This window comes from Drosophila serrata, unplaced genomic scaffold (assembly GCF_035046125.1).
Source record: "Drosophila serrata isolate PLE 108 unplaced genomic scaffold, ASM3504612v1 contig_190, whole genome shotgun sequence".
Taxonomy (NCBI): domain Eukaryota; kingdom Metazoa; phylum Arthropoda; class Insecta; order Diptera; family Drosophilidae; genus Drosophila; species Drosophila serrata.
Genome location: NW_028257088.1, coordinates 1227415 through 1248237, shown reverse-complemented (window position 1 = coordinate 1248237; position 20823 = coordinate 1227415). Strand labels below are relative to the sequence as shown.

At 40.4% G+C, this 20823-nt stretch overlaps 1 protein-coding gene across 4 annotated transcripts in view; it reads left to right on the top strand.

The window, feature by feature from the left end:
- The window catches only part of futsch (microtubule-associated protein futsch), a 78324-nt gene that overhangs the window by 12497 nt on the left and 45004 nt on the right, over positions 1-20823 (top strand). Inside the window, exons 8-9 of one of the 4 annotated variants that reach the window (XM_086829348.1) lie at positions 5233-5434; positions 17705-19050. In XM_086829348.1, coding sequence (XP_086685474.1) covers positions 18594-19050 — 457 coding nt within the window. In that variant the 5' untranslated portion in view covers positions 5233-5434; positions 17705-18593. Of the gene's footprint in view, positions 1-5232; positions 5435-12120; positions 13451-14160; positions 14321-15229; positions 15354-17704; positions 19051-20823 lie in introns of those variants that run through there. The other 3 variants (XM_086829347.1, XM_086829346.1, XM_086829349.1) reach the window with 3 other exon arrangements.

Here is a 20823-nt window from a genome sequence, read left to right as displayed (position 1 = left end):
TAACTCAGTCTTATCTCTTTTTACTTTATGATTTATTTATAGGTAAATGGAACAGAAATAATTATATTTTGCTGTACATAGAGGTCAGGAATTCACAGCTCATATGGAATTCCATTACCATTTTTCGGTGGTTGTTGGATTTAAAGCAACTGCATTGAGAGAATTCACTGTGGGGAACACCCTTAATTAGCACACAAATACACACACGCAAGTGTGTTCCTTGGCTCTCGTCCTTTATTCCTTTTTATTATATTTTATTTTAAAGTTTGTTCTGTTTTTGTTGTATTTTTTGTTCTATTTTTTCGCGTTCTGCGTACCACCTACCACGTACAAGGGTACAACGGGGCGTAAAGTGGCCAACAAGTCGTTAAACATGGCCAGTTCAACCCCCTTTTCAGGGGGGGCGCCATTTCTTTACCCCTTTCCATGGTTGAATGTAGAACTCAAACTAAAGTTGGCTTTTACAGAGGGCGAGGCAACTCCTGCTTGATAGGATAAAAGGAGGTAAACTGCAGTAGTATTCGACCGAGGAATACCCGGTCACTGGCTCTCTCAAAAACCATTGCATACTTACTGGCAACATGCAGGCAAAGAAATCGATGCTAGTTTCCCCACTGATCCTGAAACCAAAGTCTAACTAATCTGGTTCTTGAGATAAATAAGGATGCTGCATACCCTTGGACTCAGTCGAGTACCGATTGTAGGGAGGAAACAAAGCCAAGGCTTGCATATAGCAACAGAAACAATGTCCAGGAGAAGATGCTGCAGATATACATACATATTAGTGCCCTCCAGTCTGGAGGCTAGAGATAGAGGAAAGGCAGGAGTAAGAAAAGTTTTAGTCCCGAGGAAGGAAGAAGGCGCCTGTGCGTATGAACTGACAGACTTTAAAAGGTATTAACATATAATATTTAAGAGCCTTTTTGCCAAAACACAAACACACAAATAATTCAAGTATACTTTGCTGGTTGAATTTTATTTAGACGTCTTTTTTCAAGCCTTTTAGAATGCCTTTTTTTTCAAGATTTGACCAATTAAGAACATTTTAAACTGTGTAGAGGGATTAAGAGTAGTTTACTTATGAAATCAAGCCACTATAATAACTAAGCGACTGTCCTGCGACACAATCCAATTTAGTTTGCAAAAGCCTCTTTCAATTTTCGTTGTCCTTTGTCCTGTGTCCTTTGTTGTTTATTTTTCGGGGGCTTCTTTTTGGCAGTGCTATTTTGTGGGTTAAGTAATTCCCGATCTGCAATTATCCTGTTTCTCGTTTGGCAGCTGGCAAAGGCCGAGTGGCCCTCGTCCTGTAATTTGCCCTCCTCATGCCGCAGTGCAATTGAATTTGAAATTAAAATTTCAATTTGAATCTCAATTTTCGCTTTCTATTTCGTTGGTAATTTGAATTCAATTTCGAAGGAGGCTCAAATCGATTAACCTGCAACGATCGATTGGCAGCTTCTCCTCCATCCATCAATCAATCAATCAGCCGTTTCCAAGCTCTCTTTCGGCTATTAAACTATTCTTTTTTTTGTTCCCCTTTGGGGGGCGACCTTTTATGCAATTTCGCTGGGTGGCATTGGGCGGCGTCTTAATTAATGCACAGTTGCCCATTGACATTTCATAATTGATGTGTCAGGGGATGGCCGAAGGTTGCATAAGAATGCAGCAGTGAAGAAATAGGTTAAAGGGGAGCACTTGTAAAGGAATTAAGAATGATATAGTTTTGATCAACTTTTCCATCTTATTTTTACAAAGATGATCCGTTTGATGGAAGTGTGTCTCTAGAACTTTTGGAAACTCGTATAAATCTATAATTATTGTTATTATTAAAAGAACAGACAGTTTAGAGTTTATTTTCCTTTTTCTTTTCTTCGTTGTTTTCCCAAAATATGTAGTTGGGAATTACAAGGAACCTATCTTTCTTTATACCCTTACAGAGTATTTTAGTTTTGGTCAGAAGCTTAAAACTAAGTCAAGGAGTCATTTCCGACCCCATAGATCATATATATTCTTGATCAGCACAAAAATCCGCGTCGATCTAGGTATGTCCCGCAACAATTTAATTTTTTCCAATTTTTCATAATTTTATAAGGGGTTACATCGTTAAAATTGATAAAAATTCCAAATTTTTAACATTTTTTATTGAGTATGCAGATTTGTTAATCTTGCAAAAACTAACATAGGACTGCTTTCCGAATTAAAATTAATGCCGTTTTGGCTGAGTTATGAATTATTTAAGATTTGGTTTGTCTAAAAAATTGTCATTAAAAATTATTGTTAAAAATTGGCTCAAAAAATGGTATTAGACCTTTAGTCAGAAGCTTCTAACTCGCGAAGGAGTCATTTCCGACCCCATAGATCATATATATTCTTGATCAGCACAAAAATCCGAGTCAATCTAGATATGTCCCGCAAAAATTTAATTTTTTCCAATTTTTCATAATTTTACAAGGGGTTACATCGTTAAAATTTCGAAAGATTGATAAAAATGTCAAATTTTTAACATTTTTTATTGAGTATGCAGATTTGTTAATCTTGTTAAAACTAACATAGGACTGCTTTCCGAATTAAAATAAATGCTTTTTTGGCTGAGTTATGAATTATTTAAGATTTGGTTTGTCATTAAAATTGTCATTAAAAATTATTGATAAATATTAGCCCAAAAAATGGTATTAGACCTTTAGTCAGAAGCTTCTAACTCGCGAAGGAGTCATTTCCGACCCCATAAATCATATATATTCTTGATCAGCACAAAAATCCGAGTCGATCTAGGTATGTCCCGCAAAAATTTAATTTTTTTAAATTTTTCATAATTTTCTAAGGCGTTGCATCGTTAAAATTTCGAAAGATTGATAAAAATGTCAAATTTTTAACATTTTTTATTAAGTATGCAGATTTGTTAATCTTGTAAAAACAAACATAGGACTGCTTTCCGAATTGAAATATATTTTTTTTGGTTGAGTTATGATATATTTTCACTGCAAGGGTATACAAACTTTGGCTTCTTTTCTTGATTATGTTTTTCAATTGAAAACTTAAGCAAAACATTAATCCGTTGATTGTCCTGCAATCGGTGTGATTGGTTTACTTCGGTTTATGTCTCCGATCCGATCGAGATATATCCTGGCACTTGATTGTTGTTGGCCCGACGTTGCTCGTTCGTTAGCGTTTTATGGCTTATTTATTTATGGTTTGCCCAATAAACATTGAGGACACTCGGCAGACACGCACTCATATGCCAGCCAGCCGATATGACCCACTCTGCTATGTGTGTGTGTGTGTGTGCCGCACTGCATAAATCCTTTTGGGCCCTATTCCCTTGCTGGTCTTGGCCTCCTCCTCATCCTCCTCCATCTCCTCCTTCTGTTGCTGGCCAAGCTCTAATGTGCGTCCTCGTTCCGGCTGCCAGACTGCCAGTCCAGTCCAGGCCGGCCCCCCAGTGGGGTGCCTCGTTTAATTGGCCAACTGACTGCCGGCCAAAAGTCGGACCGACCGACTGACTGACTGACTGACTGACTGGGGGACTGCGAATGGAGCAGAAGGACATGTTAGCCATTTGGCAACTGACAAATGCCGCACGAAAACGCCGACTTTATTGAATTTGCTCTTTTGGCCGGCAAACTGGAACTTGATGCAGCAGCAGCAACTGCGACACAATGGCGGATGCGGCTCCTGCGGTTATCGTCCTGACCAAGAGCCAAGAAGAGTAACCGCCGTCGCCGCCCCCGTCATTTTCATTTCCATGTGAATGGGAATGGGAATGGGAATGGGAATGGGCATGGCAATGGGCATTACTCGTGGGCGGAGCGGAAATCGAAATCAAGAGCCTGGTGGCGGTCACCAGATTGCTGCATCTTTAAGAAGACATCACTTGGAGAAATTTATACATTAAACTTTGAGTTCTAAGTGGGCTTAAATATATTAAAACTGTATAGAAACGGTTAGAGATTAAGGGAAAGTAAAGCTGAATTTATAATTTACAAAAATCTTAATATGTAGTATGGGTATAAGTACAACTAGGACTATATTCTCTTCTATATTCTTCAGTTTTAGTAATACTATACTATACTATCCATATTTCCTAGCAAGAGTTATCACACTTATTACCCTAAAATATCTCTCAGTGCTGGCAAGACAACGCCGCTGCTGACATTTAGCTTCACTTGAACAGTTGCCACTGGCTAAGTGCTGCCTCGAAGCAGCAGCGGTGGCACCCCCTTCAGTATCCTTGTTTCCGCTGCTTTCGGACCCCCCGCAGCTCCTGCTCCTGCTCCTAGCTGGTACTTTCCCCTCTTCCCCCTCTTGCTTTTTCTATTTTTCCTATTTTTTGGCCTAATAGATGTGTACAGCGATGTCGGCGGCGGCATTTCAATTTAACTTGCCACGTGTCAAAGCCGCTCGCAATCCAAAGTGACACTCAAAAACCTGGGGGAGGGGGGGCATGGGGCTTTCCTCCTTGCCCAGAAATATTTTAGAGTGAAAGGAAGGGGAACCCCAAAAAGGTACAAAATGTTATCCATAAGTGCAGGCTCTGTGTATGTGTGTGTGTGTGCCTTTTACTTTATGGTTGCTGTGGCTGCCGCATCGATTTACGCCAAAAACTTGCGCCACAATGAGCCCCTGCAGTGCTCCACCCAAGCCTGGCCAAGAGTGAGGGCAAGGAGCAAGGAGCAGGAGCAGGAGCAGGAGCAGGAGCAGGAGCAAGGAGCAGGAGCAGGAGAAGCATAGCAACAACCCATGTACGTTAGGCTAACGCCCAGCAGGTGGCGCCTTAATAGTGTAACAGTAGCAGAAGCAGCAATAACAACAGCAGCCAGAACACCTTTTGCTTTTGGCCTTAATGCCAGCTGACGTGGCCCAGAAGGGGCAACTTAATTAAAGCGTTCTTTAAAGGCGATGATTTTGAATGATTAATCGATAAAAATGTATTTTAAAGGTTGTTAACTTGCAACTGTCATAAGTTAAGTAGAGATTATAACCTAAGAGGTATTTTATCACATTTTATTCATAACATTATCATTATTTTCTACTAGGAATTAATAACTATTTTCTTTCTATGGAATAATAAATTCAAGTGTGACATATTTAAAATATAGATTATTAAACAAGTTATCATATGATATGGTTTAAATAACCTCTATAGTATTTGTTGCTTTAAATAAACTGATTTAGGCAACAATTAAAACTATATATAATCGTATTCTAACTCTACTTCTTTTGCTCTCATTTCAGGTTTGATTACAAAAATCTGAAAGTAGGTTTGCAGCCAATCCCCCCGCTTGGCTTTTGATCCAGATTAATGAGCCCGATGAGCTCTTCTGCACCGACACCAGAAGAACAGAAAACTGTTTTGTAACTTATCCAGCCCGAGTTGGCCATAAAGCGACTAGCGGGACTGCCTGTCCTGTCTCAACTTTAACCCCGGATATGCCGGGTAAGTAGTAAGTAGCCTTTAATGTTTAATGGTCCTGGCATTAAAGATTCATTCAACACGTCCGAGGCATGAGTATTTTGTGATCTCTTCGCCGGCTAAATAGTTTCTTGAGTTTCGCTTAGCTCTTTTATATCCTTTGCAGGATAATATAATTTTAGTTAGGAGCTTCCATTGCAGTGAAGGAGTCATTTCCGCCACTATAAACCATATATATCCTTGATCAGCATCAACAGCTGAGTCGATCTAGACATGTTTGGTGGGAAATACATTTTGTTTAATTTTTTCAAAATTTTATAAGGGTTTACCTTGTTAAAATTATGGAAAATTTGATAAAGAAGTGTATTTTTTCACTTTCAAAACTAAATATGCAGATTTGTTAACGTTTTTGTAACTAGCACATAAGTGCTTCCCTAACTGAAATTAATTCATTTTTGGCTTAGTTATGATATGCGAAATACTTTGATTTAGCCAAAAAAAAATCGATTTAATGTAGCATCTTTAAAATTGTTAAAATGCATGAAATTTTTAATTTTTTTTAATACCAAAGTTGGTATCCTAAAAAAAGTCAATACAAAATAGCTTTTCCAAATGAGATTAACGAATTTTTGCAAGGGAAAACACACTTTGGCTTTCCGAAAATAGTTTTCCTTTTTGTTAGTACTATTTCTAGTTTGTAGTTGTTTGAGAAATTGAGAAAAAGCTGTGGGAAGTCTGGTTATATCCTTGGGACCTTTCTTTGCCTGTGCTAATCGTTAAATTTTAATAATGTAAATGTGTGTCCTAAATCCCGTACTCCGCCTCACCGCTTTACGGCGATGTGCGTGTGCTATTCCCCAAAAACAAAACAAAAAAAAGGACAACAAATATAAAAAACTGCCAACAGCTGGCTCTTTGACCTTGAAATTCGTAACTCGATATAACCGAAATGCCCCAAAAAAAGAAAAGCACAAGCTCTCCGCTTTTGTTGTCCTTTGCTTAGGCTACGACGCCATTTCGGGCCGCAGGATTGGGGCATGAACAGGACGATGGCCGGGCGGGGAGCGGGATGAGGACAACAGCCATAAAACGCAATTGCTCCGAGTGCGTGAGAAGGGAGCCTGGGAGTCCTGGAGAAGTTGCCCCCGAAAGGAAATGAAATATTAATAACAATGAAAGCAACAAGAGCGGCAGAGGAAATCAAGATACCACGACGTCTCTCTGCCCCTCTCGGACTCGTCATAAAAATAACTGAAAGCGGATATCGACGGTGGTATAGGAACAACAATATGGGGGGTGGTGACTTCGACCTTGAGCACTTGGGTCTGCGGTCGTAAGTGGCTCCGTAAATAGCCGGCGGAGCTGCGGAGTGGAGTCCCGAGGCTAATTAGTGACTGGACATATATTTAAAGACAGAGTCATTCTCCAGAGGAGGAGGAGGAGGAGGAACATGGGGAAAAACAATGGTTTTTAAGTGTCCTAATTGATGGTTTTTAGTGTCACTATTTTCTCATCATTAGAATAATGCTGTCCAAGTACACAATTTATTATTCATTTGCCATCAATTGGGTCAATCTTGGGACAGCTTGGATCAATGCCTCGATTGTGGTTTTCCATATGAATAATGGTTTTTCCTTTCCTTGTTTTTGTTTGCTGATTTTTATCCCATTTAATGTTTTAAGAAGCTTTTTCCATAGAGACTTCTTTAATCCCTACTTAGCTCCAATCGATTATTTCAATATTGTTTTGTATTACTTTAATATATTATTTCTATACATAATTTTATTTTATAAGAATTCTATTCAAATTGATCCCTTTAAATTAATGCAAAAATCTTCATAGCACCCACTTTTTTTGATCGATAATTAACCTATCGATTATTTCGATAAGTGTTTCCATTTTATGCTTTTGCTGTTGGCTAACAGTAATGCCTGTTTTGAAGCACTTAGACAAGTGGGTCACAATATTGATTGCCAGAAAGTTAGTTGGCTGACTTCAGCTGCTACCCCTTTTACGACTTTTGGGGCCTCCCCTCACTTCAGGCCATATGCATGGAAGTTATGGCAAGGATTAAGGGTATTCCCCTCTTTGGTGCCAGAACTTCGAATGTCGCAATTTCTGAGCTTCAATCTGGGGAATTAGTGGCGACGCAGCTCCACCTCTTCGCCATCTCCTCCTCGTCGTTCTTCTCCTCCGGGGACGCTTGAGGCTGTCATCTTCTGCCGGCGTTCTTAATTAATGCGCCAAGGAGCAGAGCAGCCAAGGAGCAAAGGAGCAGAGCAGGCGATGAGCAGGAGCAGGAGAAGAAGCAGGAGCCATGGCAGGAAAATTGATAATGGTTTGGGTGGAGACTAAGAAGAAATGCTAAAGAAAATCAGGTGGCACTTTGAACTTCTCGTGAGCAACGGACAACGGACAGCGGACAGCGGACAGCGGACAACTGACAGCGAACAGCGACGCATGCCACTTGCAACTTCCGCTTCCGTTTCCGGAAGATGGCGGCGCGGCGCAAAGCCAAAGGCGCAGAGAGAAAGAGAAAAAAATCGATGCGAAAACGATCCGAAATTGCCGCAGACCACGGTTACGGTTACGGTTACGGTTCGGAGTCCGCCTGACATTTTTGCCGGAGCCCGGCTGTTGAAATTTATTAGGATTACACCGCAAACAGGCCTGAAAACAAGCAAGGACACGACAAATAGAAACCAACTGCCAAGAAAAAAAAAAATGAGACAAAGCGAAACGAACCGAGAAACGCAAAAACCTAACCGCAAAAAAAAACCAAAAATAAACAACAAATAAAAAGGGGTGAAATTAATCTAATACTCGACCATTAACCTTATAAAAATAAATTGTTTGTGAAACTAAATAGAGTGAAAAGTTTAAATTTAAATGAACATTTGTTTGTTCGTTTTATTTTCTAACCAAAAATCAAAATGTTTTCTAATTTCAAGTCTTTCTTTAATTGCTTAATAGCTCTAAAGGACCTGTTTTAGCTGTTGTTTTTCTAAAAAGTATTCCATTTTTCCTAAAGCTAATGAAAATCATTTTTGGAGCTCCCAGAAATACCTTTTTGATTTCCATTTTCCCAAACAAGCTGGCCACTTTTCTGGGGTTAAATGTGCTGGCGTTGCATTTCCAATTTCTTGGCCTACAGTCGCCCTTCTTTTTTTCTTTGCTGCTTTGCTCCTTTCTCGTCCTTTGGCGCGGAGTCATTTCTTCTAATTAATATAACACAATTTATTGTGCCACCGCCACCCTGCTGCCCACCTGGGCACCACCCAGCCAGGTGGCTCCTCCGCAAAATGCCAAGCGGAAATGAGCGATGTGCGAGGAGAACAGCCGCTTGAGTATCGTTGTAATTAAAAAGCTCCAGAAAATATTTAATACAATTATAATGAGCGTAATTAGAAGGGGGGGAGGATAGGGAGGAGAGGTTATATGCTATAAAGGGAATACTGTGCTATACAATATATACTATGTATATTATGCCATAAGTAACGTCACAAACATTTTGAATTTCGTTTTTCTCTCCCAAAATACTTATGGTAGTTCTTGCATTATATATATATTTTTTTAGGGGGGATTGTAAGTAAGGTGTGCACGCGATGCAGCTGCCTCCTGGCTTTAGGCTCACCTTTATTTTTCGCCTCGTATTTATTACATTTCAATATTTTTGGCATGCTTTTTCTCATGGCCCCCACTTTTCATACCTCTCGGGGGTTCGGTAGGTCTTGGCCTGTGTGTCGTGTCGCAATAAAACTTTTTAAAAGCGGTGACTGTAGACTAAGGGGAAGGGAAAGGAGGGAGCAGGAGCAGGAGCAGGATAACGTGGCAGGACACAGAGAAGAGGAGTATCATATCGTATATCGATTAAATATCCTGGGCTCTTAATGCCTAGCTACTCGAGATCAATTTGTGGGTTTTATGGTCTTACTTTATAGTTGAAATAGAGTTGGAGATCCTTAAATGGGTTAAGTAGGATGTTTTATTTTATTTATAGTGAATTTTATAAGAACATTCTGAAGAAACAAGTTCGGGATGTTTAATGTTAAAAGAATTTTAACTTTTAAGGTATTTCTATATTTATACCGTTTCAAGGTATTTTCATTTTAGTCAGAAGCTTGTAAAGCTTCAAGGAGCCATTTCCGACCCCATAGATCATATATATTCTTGATCAGCACAAAAATCCGCGTCGATCTAGGTATGTTCCGCGAAAATTTAATTTTTTCCAATTTTTCATAATTTTATAAGGGGTTAAAAATTAAAAATTGATAAAAATGTCAAATTTTTAACATTTTTTATTGAGTATGCAGATTTGTTAATCTTGTAAAAATTAACATAGGACTGCTTTCCGAATTAAAATTAGTGCTTTTTTGGCTGAGTTCTGAATTATTTAAGTTTTGATTTGTCTAAAAAATTTGCATTAAAAATTATTGTTAAATATTGACTCAAAAAATGGTATTAGACCTTTAGTCAGAAGCTTCTAACTCGCGAAGGAGTCATTTCCGACCCCATAGATCATATATATTCTTGATCAGCACAAAAATCTGAGTCGATCTAGGTATGTCCCGCAAAAATGTAATTTTTTACAATTTTTCATAATTTTATAAGGGGTTACATCGTTAAAATTTCGAAAGATTAATAAAAAAGTCAAATTTTTAACATTTTTTATTGAGTATGCAGATTTGTTAATCTTGTAAAAACTAACATAGGACTGCTTTCCGAATTAAAATTAATGCTTTTTTGGCTGAGTTATGAATTATTTAAGATTTGGTTTGTCTAAAAAATTTTCATTAAAAATTATTGTAAAATATTGACTCAAAAAATGGTATTAGACCTTTAGTCAGAAGCTTCTAACTCGCGAAGGAGTCATTTCCGACCCCATAGATCATATATATTCTTGATCAGCACAAAAATCCGCGTCGATCTAGGTTTGTCTCGCAAAAATTTAATTTTTTACAATTTTTCATAATTGTATAAGGGGTTAAAAATTAAAAATTGATAAAAATGTCACATTTTTAACATTTTTTATTGAGTATGCAGATTTGTTAATCTTGCAAAAACTAACATAGGACTGCTTTCCGAATTAAAATTACGGCTTTTTTGGCTGAGTTATGAATTATTTAAGATTTGGTTTGTCTAAAAAATGTGCATATAAAAATATAGTTAATATTGATTAAAAAATGGTATTGCACCTTCAGTCAGAAGCTATAATATTGTTCTTGATAAGTCCGATTTTTATATAAAGAAATATAAATATAAGTTGCCACACGACGTATACGTGATTTTTCTTCAACCAAATATTACGTATACGTACTGTGTTCAATGCAAGTGTTTATTATGTATGACATGTACGCTTCTTTTAGGTTCCACTCTTTATATTAGTTATATAGCACTCAAATTTATATGTTTTAAGTACACTCTAGTATTTGTTTCCAGTGCATTTTTGCTGTAAAGGCATTTCTGGTGGTCCTGCAACCGGCGCCGTTGAGTATGCAACGCCGGCTGTGTTCGTGTTAAGTTATAATTAAATGAAATCCAGCGCGGAATTCAAATTCAAATTTCGAATTTTGGCCTGCTCTTGTTTTTCTGTTTCTGTTTTTCGCTTCTGTTGCTTGTTGTTTTCCCCTCTTTTTCACTGTTTTCCCGTTTTCCTTCACTGTGGATTTTTTTTCCACCGTTTTCTTTTCTTTTTATTTTATTTTTCACTCGCTATATGGCGTAGTGGAAATTTAGGCCTTTGATTGGATTAAACTGGGCGTGGTCTTCTCCACCGCCCTCCTTTTTTTTTCTTTTTTGTGTGCCTCCCCGGAGTTGTCCTCCCCTCCCCCCGGCTCCACCGTTGTCGCTGTGTTGTTACGTGTCTGCCGGGTTGCGTCTTCGTCTCCCAACACCGTCTCGGAGCAACAGCAACAGCAACAGACGAGTCGAAATCCAAAGAATTTCGCTGGCAGAAAAGTTTTCTGTTTGCTCCCCCTCTCCGTCGTCACTAAACTTGGCTCCAAAGCGACCGCAACCAAAACAGAATTGCCTCGTTAAGCGCGGATTGAGTTGCACAAATGTATATATATATATATCGTATATATCTTACATATATTGTGTACATATAGGAACATGTGTAACGAAATGCCATGGCAGGCAATCAATATTTCGAAGGGGTTCTATTTCAGTTACATTTTATGGCTTAAAATAAGGTCTACGTATTATTTCAAGAGTTTCTTGGAGAAGAGTTAACGTGGCGTATACTTAATGTATGAATATTCACATTACGTATACGACATGTTAGCCCTTTTTATGAAGAGTTATATTTAGATAAAGTTTTAAATAGATTAAAAAGAATTTAGAACTCGTTTTCTTAAGCTTCTGGGGTATATTTAAAACTAGATTACTAAACTTTCTGTCTTTTCAAAAAGCATATAAAACTAGTTTTTGTTGAAATTGAATCCAAAACATTCCACTTCTTATCTTCATGATAATGATGATGATAATATACTCTGATACAAGGAATACACTTATTCCCTAATTCCTGGAAAAGCAAAGTTCTGCTGAGCTCACGTCCTACTTTCTGTTTTATTGAATTTGAATGGGTAATAGGTTACTCAGCCATTCGGCTATACATCAGAGGATTTATGTAAAAGCCAAAAAACTTTCCTCCCAAAGTATAAAGTAATTTATATATGTATTCATTTCCGCCAAACTTATCCCAATAGCCAATCTATGTATATAGCCCTAGCCGCATTTGCATTTCCCGACGGCATCAGACGCTTTATGCTTTTCCGACCGGCGGCGTCTGAGTTACGTCCCTGCCTTTCGACCCCCCTTCGTGAGGCGGGTTTTCTTCTCCGTCGTCTCTATGGCTGGTGCTCATGGGCAATCAGCTGTTCGGCTGCGGCTCGGCTTTGCCGTTAGCAGCTGTCGGCTCCTGCGCCTGCGTTGTTGGAAGCCCGGCGGCGGCTCTGTCACATGTTTTGCTCGCCGAACGAGCCGGACAGGCTCGAACATGCACACACGAACGCCAACGCAACGGTCCTTCCAGTGTGCCAAAAAAGAGCAAAGAAAGAGGAAGACAACGAAAAACGAAGCCGAAGCTGAAGCCGAAGGGAAAAGACGAAGCAGAGCCGCAGTGTGTTAGTGTGTTTGCAATGAGAATGGAACGGAATGGAATGGAGTGGCAGCGCTAATGGGAACGACGGCCATACCAGAGGGCCCACAGTTAGCGACAGCGTCGGAAGCAGACTCGAAACGAAACCAGAAGCCAGGCAACAGCAGAATCCACACACAAAATCCCAGAAAAACCGAGAAAAGCCAAGGCAAGGCAGGGAAAATAAAGGAAGGGAGAGCAACGGAGAAGCAGGCTGGCAAGAGCAAGTGGAGCCGTGCTACTAAATGCTAAATGCCAGCGCTCGGACCAGCGGCAATCAATCAATTAGGCCCGCGAGCCTCGTACTCCTTGAGAGCCACAACAAAGCAGCAGCAGGAGCAGGCCGTAGAGGAGAGACCAGAGACACAAGTCGAGAAAGAAACAGAGCAAGAGCAAAAGCAAAAGCAAGAGCAAGAGCAAGAGACAGAGACAGAGACAGAGAGGCACAGTGACAGCAGTTAAAAATCAATATCCGTCTAAAGTTTATTCAGTTTCGGAGACATTAAAACTCTGAAGCCTGAAGAAGTTGCCAGCAACAACCGGGAATAACAAATAACAAAGATACAAGCTGAATTTGCCGTAAAAACAAATACAATAAATCAACAAAAACAAAATATAAATATAGAAAAGAAAAAAAACATTAATCGAGTTAATAAATTAATTAAAGCTTTTTGCCAATATCGCGTCCGCTTTGTGCTAATTCGAAATTAATCAAGTGTCCATTTTGTGCTAAGCTTTAAAACCAAATTGATAAAGTTTTAATCAAGAGAACTACTAAGAACTACTTGCTCCATCCATATAAAACGCCAAAGTCAGAGCCAGAGCCACTCCCACAATTAACAATATTAATAATATTCACCAGTGACACCAGTGTTAGCTAGCTCCAAATGAAAGCATAGGTGAGTGTTGAATATCATTAAGGAATTAGCATTAAGATCGGCATGCTGCTGCATGTTGCATCTCTGCATTCCTATACCCAATCATACCATTGCCCAGGCTGTTTCAAATCCAACGGTCGGCTGCTTTCCCGCTCAGCTGAGCGTTACACAAGCACAGCGGCTACATGCACAGACAAGCGCATACTCGCACACCAGTCAGCTGTTTATCCTTCGTTGCCCATCCTTCGTGTGTCGTTTGCCAACCGAAGTGCAGCCGGCAAGCAGCCGAAGTCATCGGCAAAGGCAAAATCGATATCTCACTCCGCCGCTGGCAGCTGTTCGCAGTACGGACTTCTGGCCGGTGTGTGTGTATATGTGTGTGTGTGCAAAATCAGATGGTCGTTTTTGGGGAAAGGCATCCTTCCAGTTCTCATTCCATTCCAATGCAGCAAAGCCCACGGGGGATCACAGAAAGATGAGACTTAAAATGGTATTCTATATTGAATGACTACTTCCAGTTTTACTTGGATTTATGGATATTATTATTCATTGATTTCCATTTAAAACTAACTCATTAAGAGATATAAACTTCATTTCCTTGCTCCTTTTAAAGAGCTTCCTTTAGGCCACCCCCACCCTCCAACCATTCATGGCTGATCCTCGGGAAACTGGAAATTGCGTAATTTCATTAGCGTTAAGCCGACTTCCAGTCATTTTGCTGGATGGATGCCGGCTTTCCCGACTAGACTAGCCACCACACAGTCTGGTTCTCTCGAACCCGAAGTCCGAACCCACATTCAGTCGCTGTTCTCCGAGTGTCTTGTGCAGTTGATTAGCCGCTAGCAGCCGGCGCCAACAGCTGACCACGTGCAGGCCAGGCCAAAGTCCAGTGTAAGCAGCCACCTCTTGGTTAGGATTCCACTTGGAAGGAGTGAAAAAAAATCGACAATGACTGGACATAGCTCGAAAGGAGACTAGGAGCAGGCTGGGGGTCATAGCAGCGATGCCGGTGCCAGTGCCGGTGCCGGTACGAAATGAAACGAAACCAAAACCGAAGCCAAGTCGGTTAACTGGAAGCGGCGAATCAGCGAATCCTTACCCGAAAACCGAAACCGAGTCCGGCGAATTGCTAATCGGGCGCCACGAAGCCTTAGCCCGGCCTGCAGCGAAAGGCATCCGAAGAAAATGGGGACGAAGTGTCGATTACCCTGGAATTTTTGTGGGAAGAACATTTTGAGGGAGAGAAATGGAGTGTTATTGTTGTTTTAAAGTGTTGAATTTCTAGTGTTGAGCTAAGAATTTGCAAGTGGCTTTTTAGTGCTTAGTAAAAATTATGAAGAGGTAGCTAGTCTTCTTGAAAAATACCTGAAACAGGAGAGAAAATATTATAGATATATTTAGATATTTAAATGATGTATATATTATCTTTATCTAAGGGAATATTATAGTTTTACAGACTAAAACTAGATACTTTGAGAAATGTATAGAAATATGAAACAGAAACACCCCTGGTCACACAGGGTATGTGCACAGGATATAAAGGACTACAGCTGAGTAGCAAGAAAGAGAGAGAGAGAGAGTAATAGAGAAAGGGAGAAGGAGAGAGAGCGAGCCTGCGCCCAGCTGGAAGTTCCAACCGCAGCGGCACAAAAAAAAACCCCATATATATATAAAATAAAATACAAAAAAAAGTTAGAAACAAAAAGAAAAACTGTAGGAGTTGCCGACAGCCGACTGGCGTCGCTGCACTGCCTCTGCTTCTGCCTCTGCCTCCGGCTCGGTGGCGCTCCACTCGCTTCGTGGTGCGCGATGGCTCGAGCAGAGAATCAGTCGTCGTCGAGCTTTCACACCGTTTGCAGCGAGCGCAGCGCAGCCGAGCAGAGCACACCGCCAGGGATCCAGATCCACAGAGCCACAGCCAGAGGCACAGGCACACACACACTCACTCACACACGCACACAACGGCCCAGAAGCAACTCCAAATTGCAAACTGCAAACTCCAACTCCACGTCCAAGTCCAAGTCCTGCTCCAAGTCCAAGTCGAGGTCCAACTCCAGAGAGAGAGAAAGGGAGAGAGTGAGAGTGAGAGGCAACGTCGAGGGGCTGGAGCTAGAGAAAGAGAGAGCCAAAAGTAAATTGGCAAGCGGCGAAAAAGGAAATCTTTTCCTTTCCTATCCTTCCTTCAACAGCAGCTTAATTCTTCTATATTTTAACTACATTTTTTTTCGGTGTACGATATGGTGTGGTGTCCAATGTGCCGCGTTTATGTGGAACCTTTTTGTTTTAGCCAGTGCCTCCTCGTTGTTTTTTTTTCTGTGGCTTCTTTGCGGTGATATCATATAACCACGGTGGTGGCGGTGGCTCAGACACAAACCCCCCCCCAAAAAAAACACGTGCTCCCTGTCCCAGTCTTAGTTCAAAGCCAAGTACCTGTTCCTGTTCCAATCCCTCCTCCCTGAGTGCGTGCCAAGTGTGACCTATTGATTCCACCATTGATTCCACCACTTCCACTTCCACTTCCGTTGCAATTGCACTGCAATTCAAGCCGAAGAAGCACCGCCTTCCTCGGAGGAAGATCTCCAGTAGATCAAAGGAACTGTAGGAACTGCATAGGCCTCCGGCTCTTGTACCGAAATAGCCGTCTCATCCATCATTTCCGCACTACACCCAGCCGATGAGGATGAGGATATATTCCATATATTCCATGTGTGAAATGCCGGCAACTCCTCCTCACTCTCTCTCCTCTCTCTCTCCACTCTGTGTTCAGAAAAAAAGAAGGGAACACTTGCTTGCCGTCCGGTGAATCATCATCACCATCATCATCATCATCATCACCATGGACGGACGGGGGGCACAAGCTTCGTGCCACTACTCCGGCGCAGTGGAGCGCAACGTTTTTGGCCACGGCCACGCGACCAAACTGCAGTTGTTGCCGGGAAATGGAAACGGAGACGGAATCCGGGGGAGAACTTGAAGGATTGCGACCAAAAAGGAGTTGCTTTTTATAGTTTTTTGTTGTTCTTGTTGTTATTTTATGTTTTTGTGTTGTAGTATAGTCGCCTGCAGTCATTACAGGGGGTGAGTCCATGGCGAGGCCTAGGCTGATGACGTCGCCTTCAACGTCGTCGTGGCTTCCAATGGCAAACGTTGCCATGGAGCGAGCACCCTCAACCGGCCGGCGATGACGACATCTTTGCTGTGCTTTGCTATTTTGGGGCGTGTGCATGTCCCTGGCACTGCTGTTTTTCTTCCCACAAAGAGACAGGGAGGACGGGGAAGGAAGAGATATAGTGGGCTAAGGAAGCCTTGATCTCTGAGTTGGCTCGGGGTTCGGCCACCAATTTTGGGATGTCGAGTCTTTGGGTCCTTGTGATCATAAATCATACAAATTGTTTTAGTTTTTCATGAAAACTTTCATAAAAAAGGTTACCAACCGCGATGAAACCTTCCCTATTTTCTTTGCTTTTCATTGGTTAATAGAGTTTTTGATTAGTTTGAGTTTTTAATTATTATTTTTAAAGCAAAAAGAAAATCTTAGCTTTACTTTTAAATTCATCTAAATGTATAATATTTCCACATTTATTCTACCCTGATCTCTGGGTTAACTTGTGGTTCGTTTGCCAATTTTGGTATGCCGGGTCTTCGGGTCCTTCTGATAATTCATCCCAGGAATTATATTAGTTTTATGTAAAATTTGTCAAAAAAGTTTCCAAAAACTGTTTTACCACCTCTGAAACCTAGTTTGCTTTCTTTATCGTTAATAGTTTTAACCGATACATTAATTTTAGACAGAGAAAAGAGCATTTAAACTTCGTTGAAATAAATATTGTGGGAAATTTGTAATTAATTCCACCTTCTAATGCGAATCCTCTGCTGTTTTTGGCCACATGGTCTTGGTCTGGGTCTTGGTCTTGTTCCACATATATGTACATCTGGGAGGCGGCCAAAGTTCAATGCATTTTATATGCGGCACCTCCTGTCCTCAGTCTTCAGTCTCCAACTCCAACTCCAACTCCTTCTCATTCTCCTCCCTCTCCTGTCTGCTCTGGGCGTCTTTTTATAGCCGGCTCCTCCGGCTGGCTACCTCGCCCGGATGAAATGGCTGTCTGGGAAATGAAGGGATACAAGAGGGCCGAATGGGAAGAACAACTCATAAAATAGGGCTCTGACTATCTGTCTATATATCCCCCCTGATATCTTGCTAATATATATTTTCCTTATATTATCAACTAACTCATCGGATTTTCTGTGCTTTTCTCTCCTTGTTCCTTGCAGATATCCGACGATAAATATATATTGTATATGACAAGTGTCGCCCCGGCGGAGAAAGCTAAAGTTATAAAGCAAAAATAATTAATAAACGAAGAAGAACACTTGAGGGAAAACCGAGAGAAAACGAATTTTGAAAAACCAAAATTATCGATAAACCAATTAAAAGAGAAAAACCAAAGCGAAAGACAAAAGAAAAACCAAACTAAAGCTAGTCCAAATCTTCACTAATAAATATATATATATACTATATATACTATATATATTTAACAAAATAAAACTTCAGAGAACACGCCAATAAATAAAACAAAAAACTTACTCTCCAAGCCTGAAAAAACCAAATAAAAGAGATTTTCCATCAAAAAACAAACGCAAAAAATACCAAATACCAAACACAGCTTCAAAGTGTGCACAATAACAGCCTAAAAAACAAAAACAATACAAAATAAAAACCAAAAAAAGACAGCAACAAAATCAAGACAAATTATTATTAAACAAAAGCAAAAATAAAACGTAAAAAGTTAAAAAGCGAAAACGAAACACGAAAACCAATTAAGCGAGCAAAAAGTCGAAGCAAAGCGAAAAACCAAAGAAACTGCGCCAAAGTCACGGCCAGTAAACAAAGCAAACACACACTCGGCACACACACAAGACACACACACACACAACCAACAAAAGAAAAGTGAAGTGAAGCAACGCAGATTTTCCCAGAAAATTCTGCGTGCGCAAAAAAATAACTAAAGAAAAAGAACTTACCAGGCAGCAGCAAAAAGTGCAATTCCCCATTTGTTTATTTTTTTCAAGTGCAAACAACTAGTTCTTTTTTTTCTCTGTGTGACTTAAAAACCACAAACAACAAAGAACAACAACAGCGACTAAGACAACACCAACTGTGATGGGAGATCAGCCAAAGGCAACGACAACCACAACTGGAGCAGGAGCAGGGGCAGGAGCAGGAGCAGGAGCAGGGGTAGCCGGAGGAGCAGCAGGATCAGGCGAAGCCATTATGGCCGCCACCACCAACCAGGAAATCCTCCCCAATGGGGCTGGAAATCCACCGCCTCCCTCCCAGCAGGAGGACCAAGAGCAGCCCGGCGGACACGCCGAGCAGGCGGAGCTCGATGATGCCGCCACCGATGCGGGGGCCAGCTCGCTGCCACCCTCGGAGATTGGCGGACGGGCGCCCCTGGATACGGCCTGCTCGGATGCGGATGGCGGTGGCGCTGCCTCCAGCCTGGCCGGCGGAATTGTGGGTCCACCCAGCCCCCTAACCGGCTGCTACCTGCTCATCGTCCTGGGCGAGCCGCATTCGGAGGAGCACAAGGACAACATCTTGCAGCATCTGCTCAAGGGTGAGTTTGAAAGCAAAAACTCTCTTTAATATTTATAAAACTATATTTTTGTTGGGTTAAAAACAAGATTAGAAACATATACGTATACGTTATATATTTGTGAGGCTTTCAAAGAGTTTATTAAATATTTTAAATTAGAAAGAGGTTTTACATTAAGAGACATTTAATTAAAAATTTAAAATTGAAGGAAGATCTTTATACCCTTTCAGGGTATTATTATTTTAGTCAGAAGCTTCTAACCCGCGAAGGAGTCATTTCCGACCCCATAGATCATATATATTCTTGATCAGCACAAAAATCCGCGTCGATCTAGGTATGTCCCGCAAAAATTTAATTTTTTACAATTTTTCATAATTTTACAAGGGGTTACATCGTTAAAATTGATAAAAATGTCAAATTTTTAACATTTTTTATTGAGTATGCAGATTTATTAACCTAGTAAAAACTAACATAGGACTGCTTTCCGAACTAAAATTAAAGATGTTTTAGGTAAGTTATGAGTATTTTAAATATTGATTTGTCGAAGAAATTCTCATGCAAAAATATTGATATATATCGATTCAAAGCTTAGTTCTGATCTATTTTAGATTTGATCCTATAATTCAATTGACTTAAAAGTTTCCTTATTGGCATATGTATATTATCCACCTTTTCACTAAGAACATAACATGGCTTAAAAATTACAATAAGAAACTGCATCTATTGCCTTTTCTTTGTGAAATTAACCAAAGCAGCTTTAATGCGCATTCAAACTGAATTAATTAAGTCCCAAGTTGAATGAACATTTCTGCATAAATGTGAGTGATATTCAAATGGCTAATTATTCATCTTCAAATCTGGAAAAGTATCTGCAAATGAACATTTGAATGGGAATGCCAGGCTAGAAAGTCTTTTGGGGGGCATGCAAATGATTGAACGATTGAATGCTCTCGTGGTGGTCAGGCCTCAGCGATTGCCGTCGCGTGTCCAGTCCAATCCACGCCAGTCCAGTCCCAATCAAGAGCACCCACTCCAGCTCCAACTCCATCTCTAGCTCCAGTTCCAGCTTCAGTTCCAGCTTCAGCCTCCTCCTCTTTTCACACTTTACTGACTGCCGTCGCCTCGTCTGCTGCTTCTAATTAGCTGGCGTTGGAGATGGAGTTGGAGATTGCACTGGACAGGGGGAAATCCGGAAGGTTGTCCAGGGAATGTATTTTCATGCTCTCATATTTAACTTTTTTTTCTTCTTTTAAAGAGCAGCTTGTGGCTGACACAGTTTCTTTGGTTCTTAATAATAATCAACTCGGAATCGGATTGGATCTGCCAGAACGACTTTAAGTAGAGACCGTTTAATTCAGCTTTTTCCACTCATTAGCATTTGCCAACCAGTTAATGGGTTAACATATTAAATAGTAATTTGCAAATATTTTCTAGCAAATTGGCAATTATGCTAGAAATCGGATTTAAATAATAGGTTACTGCTTTGGGATCTTAGCGGGAAATTAGCCTCTTACGTTTGGTATATGATATATATAGATTACATTAATATTTCCTAATATTTCTATGATTTTGATTTGTAGAAAAACAAATTTATCATATGTTTTTTGCTGTGCTCCCTAAGAGGGTTTAGTAGTAGGGATATATTGCTCCTAGTTATATTTTCAGTGCCCATCCTTGCTTTTTGTAAACTCCCTTGAACGGCGTTAGGGCACTACACTTTTCAATTAACCGGACACAGCTCTCGATAAATCGAATTCCCATTACCTGTGCTCATGGACACGGCCACTCTGGATG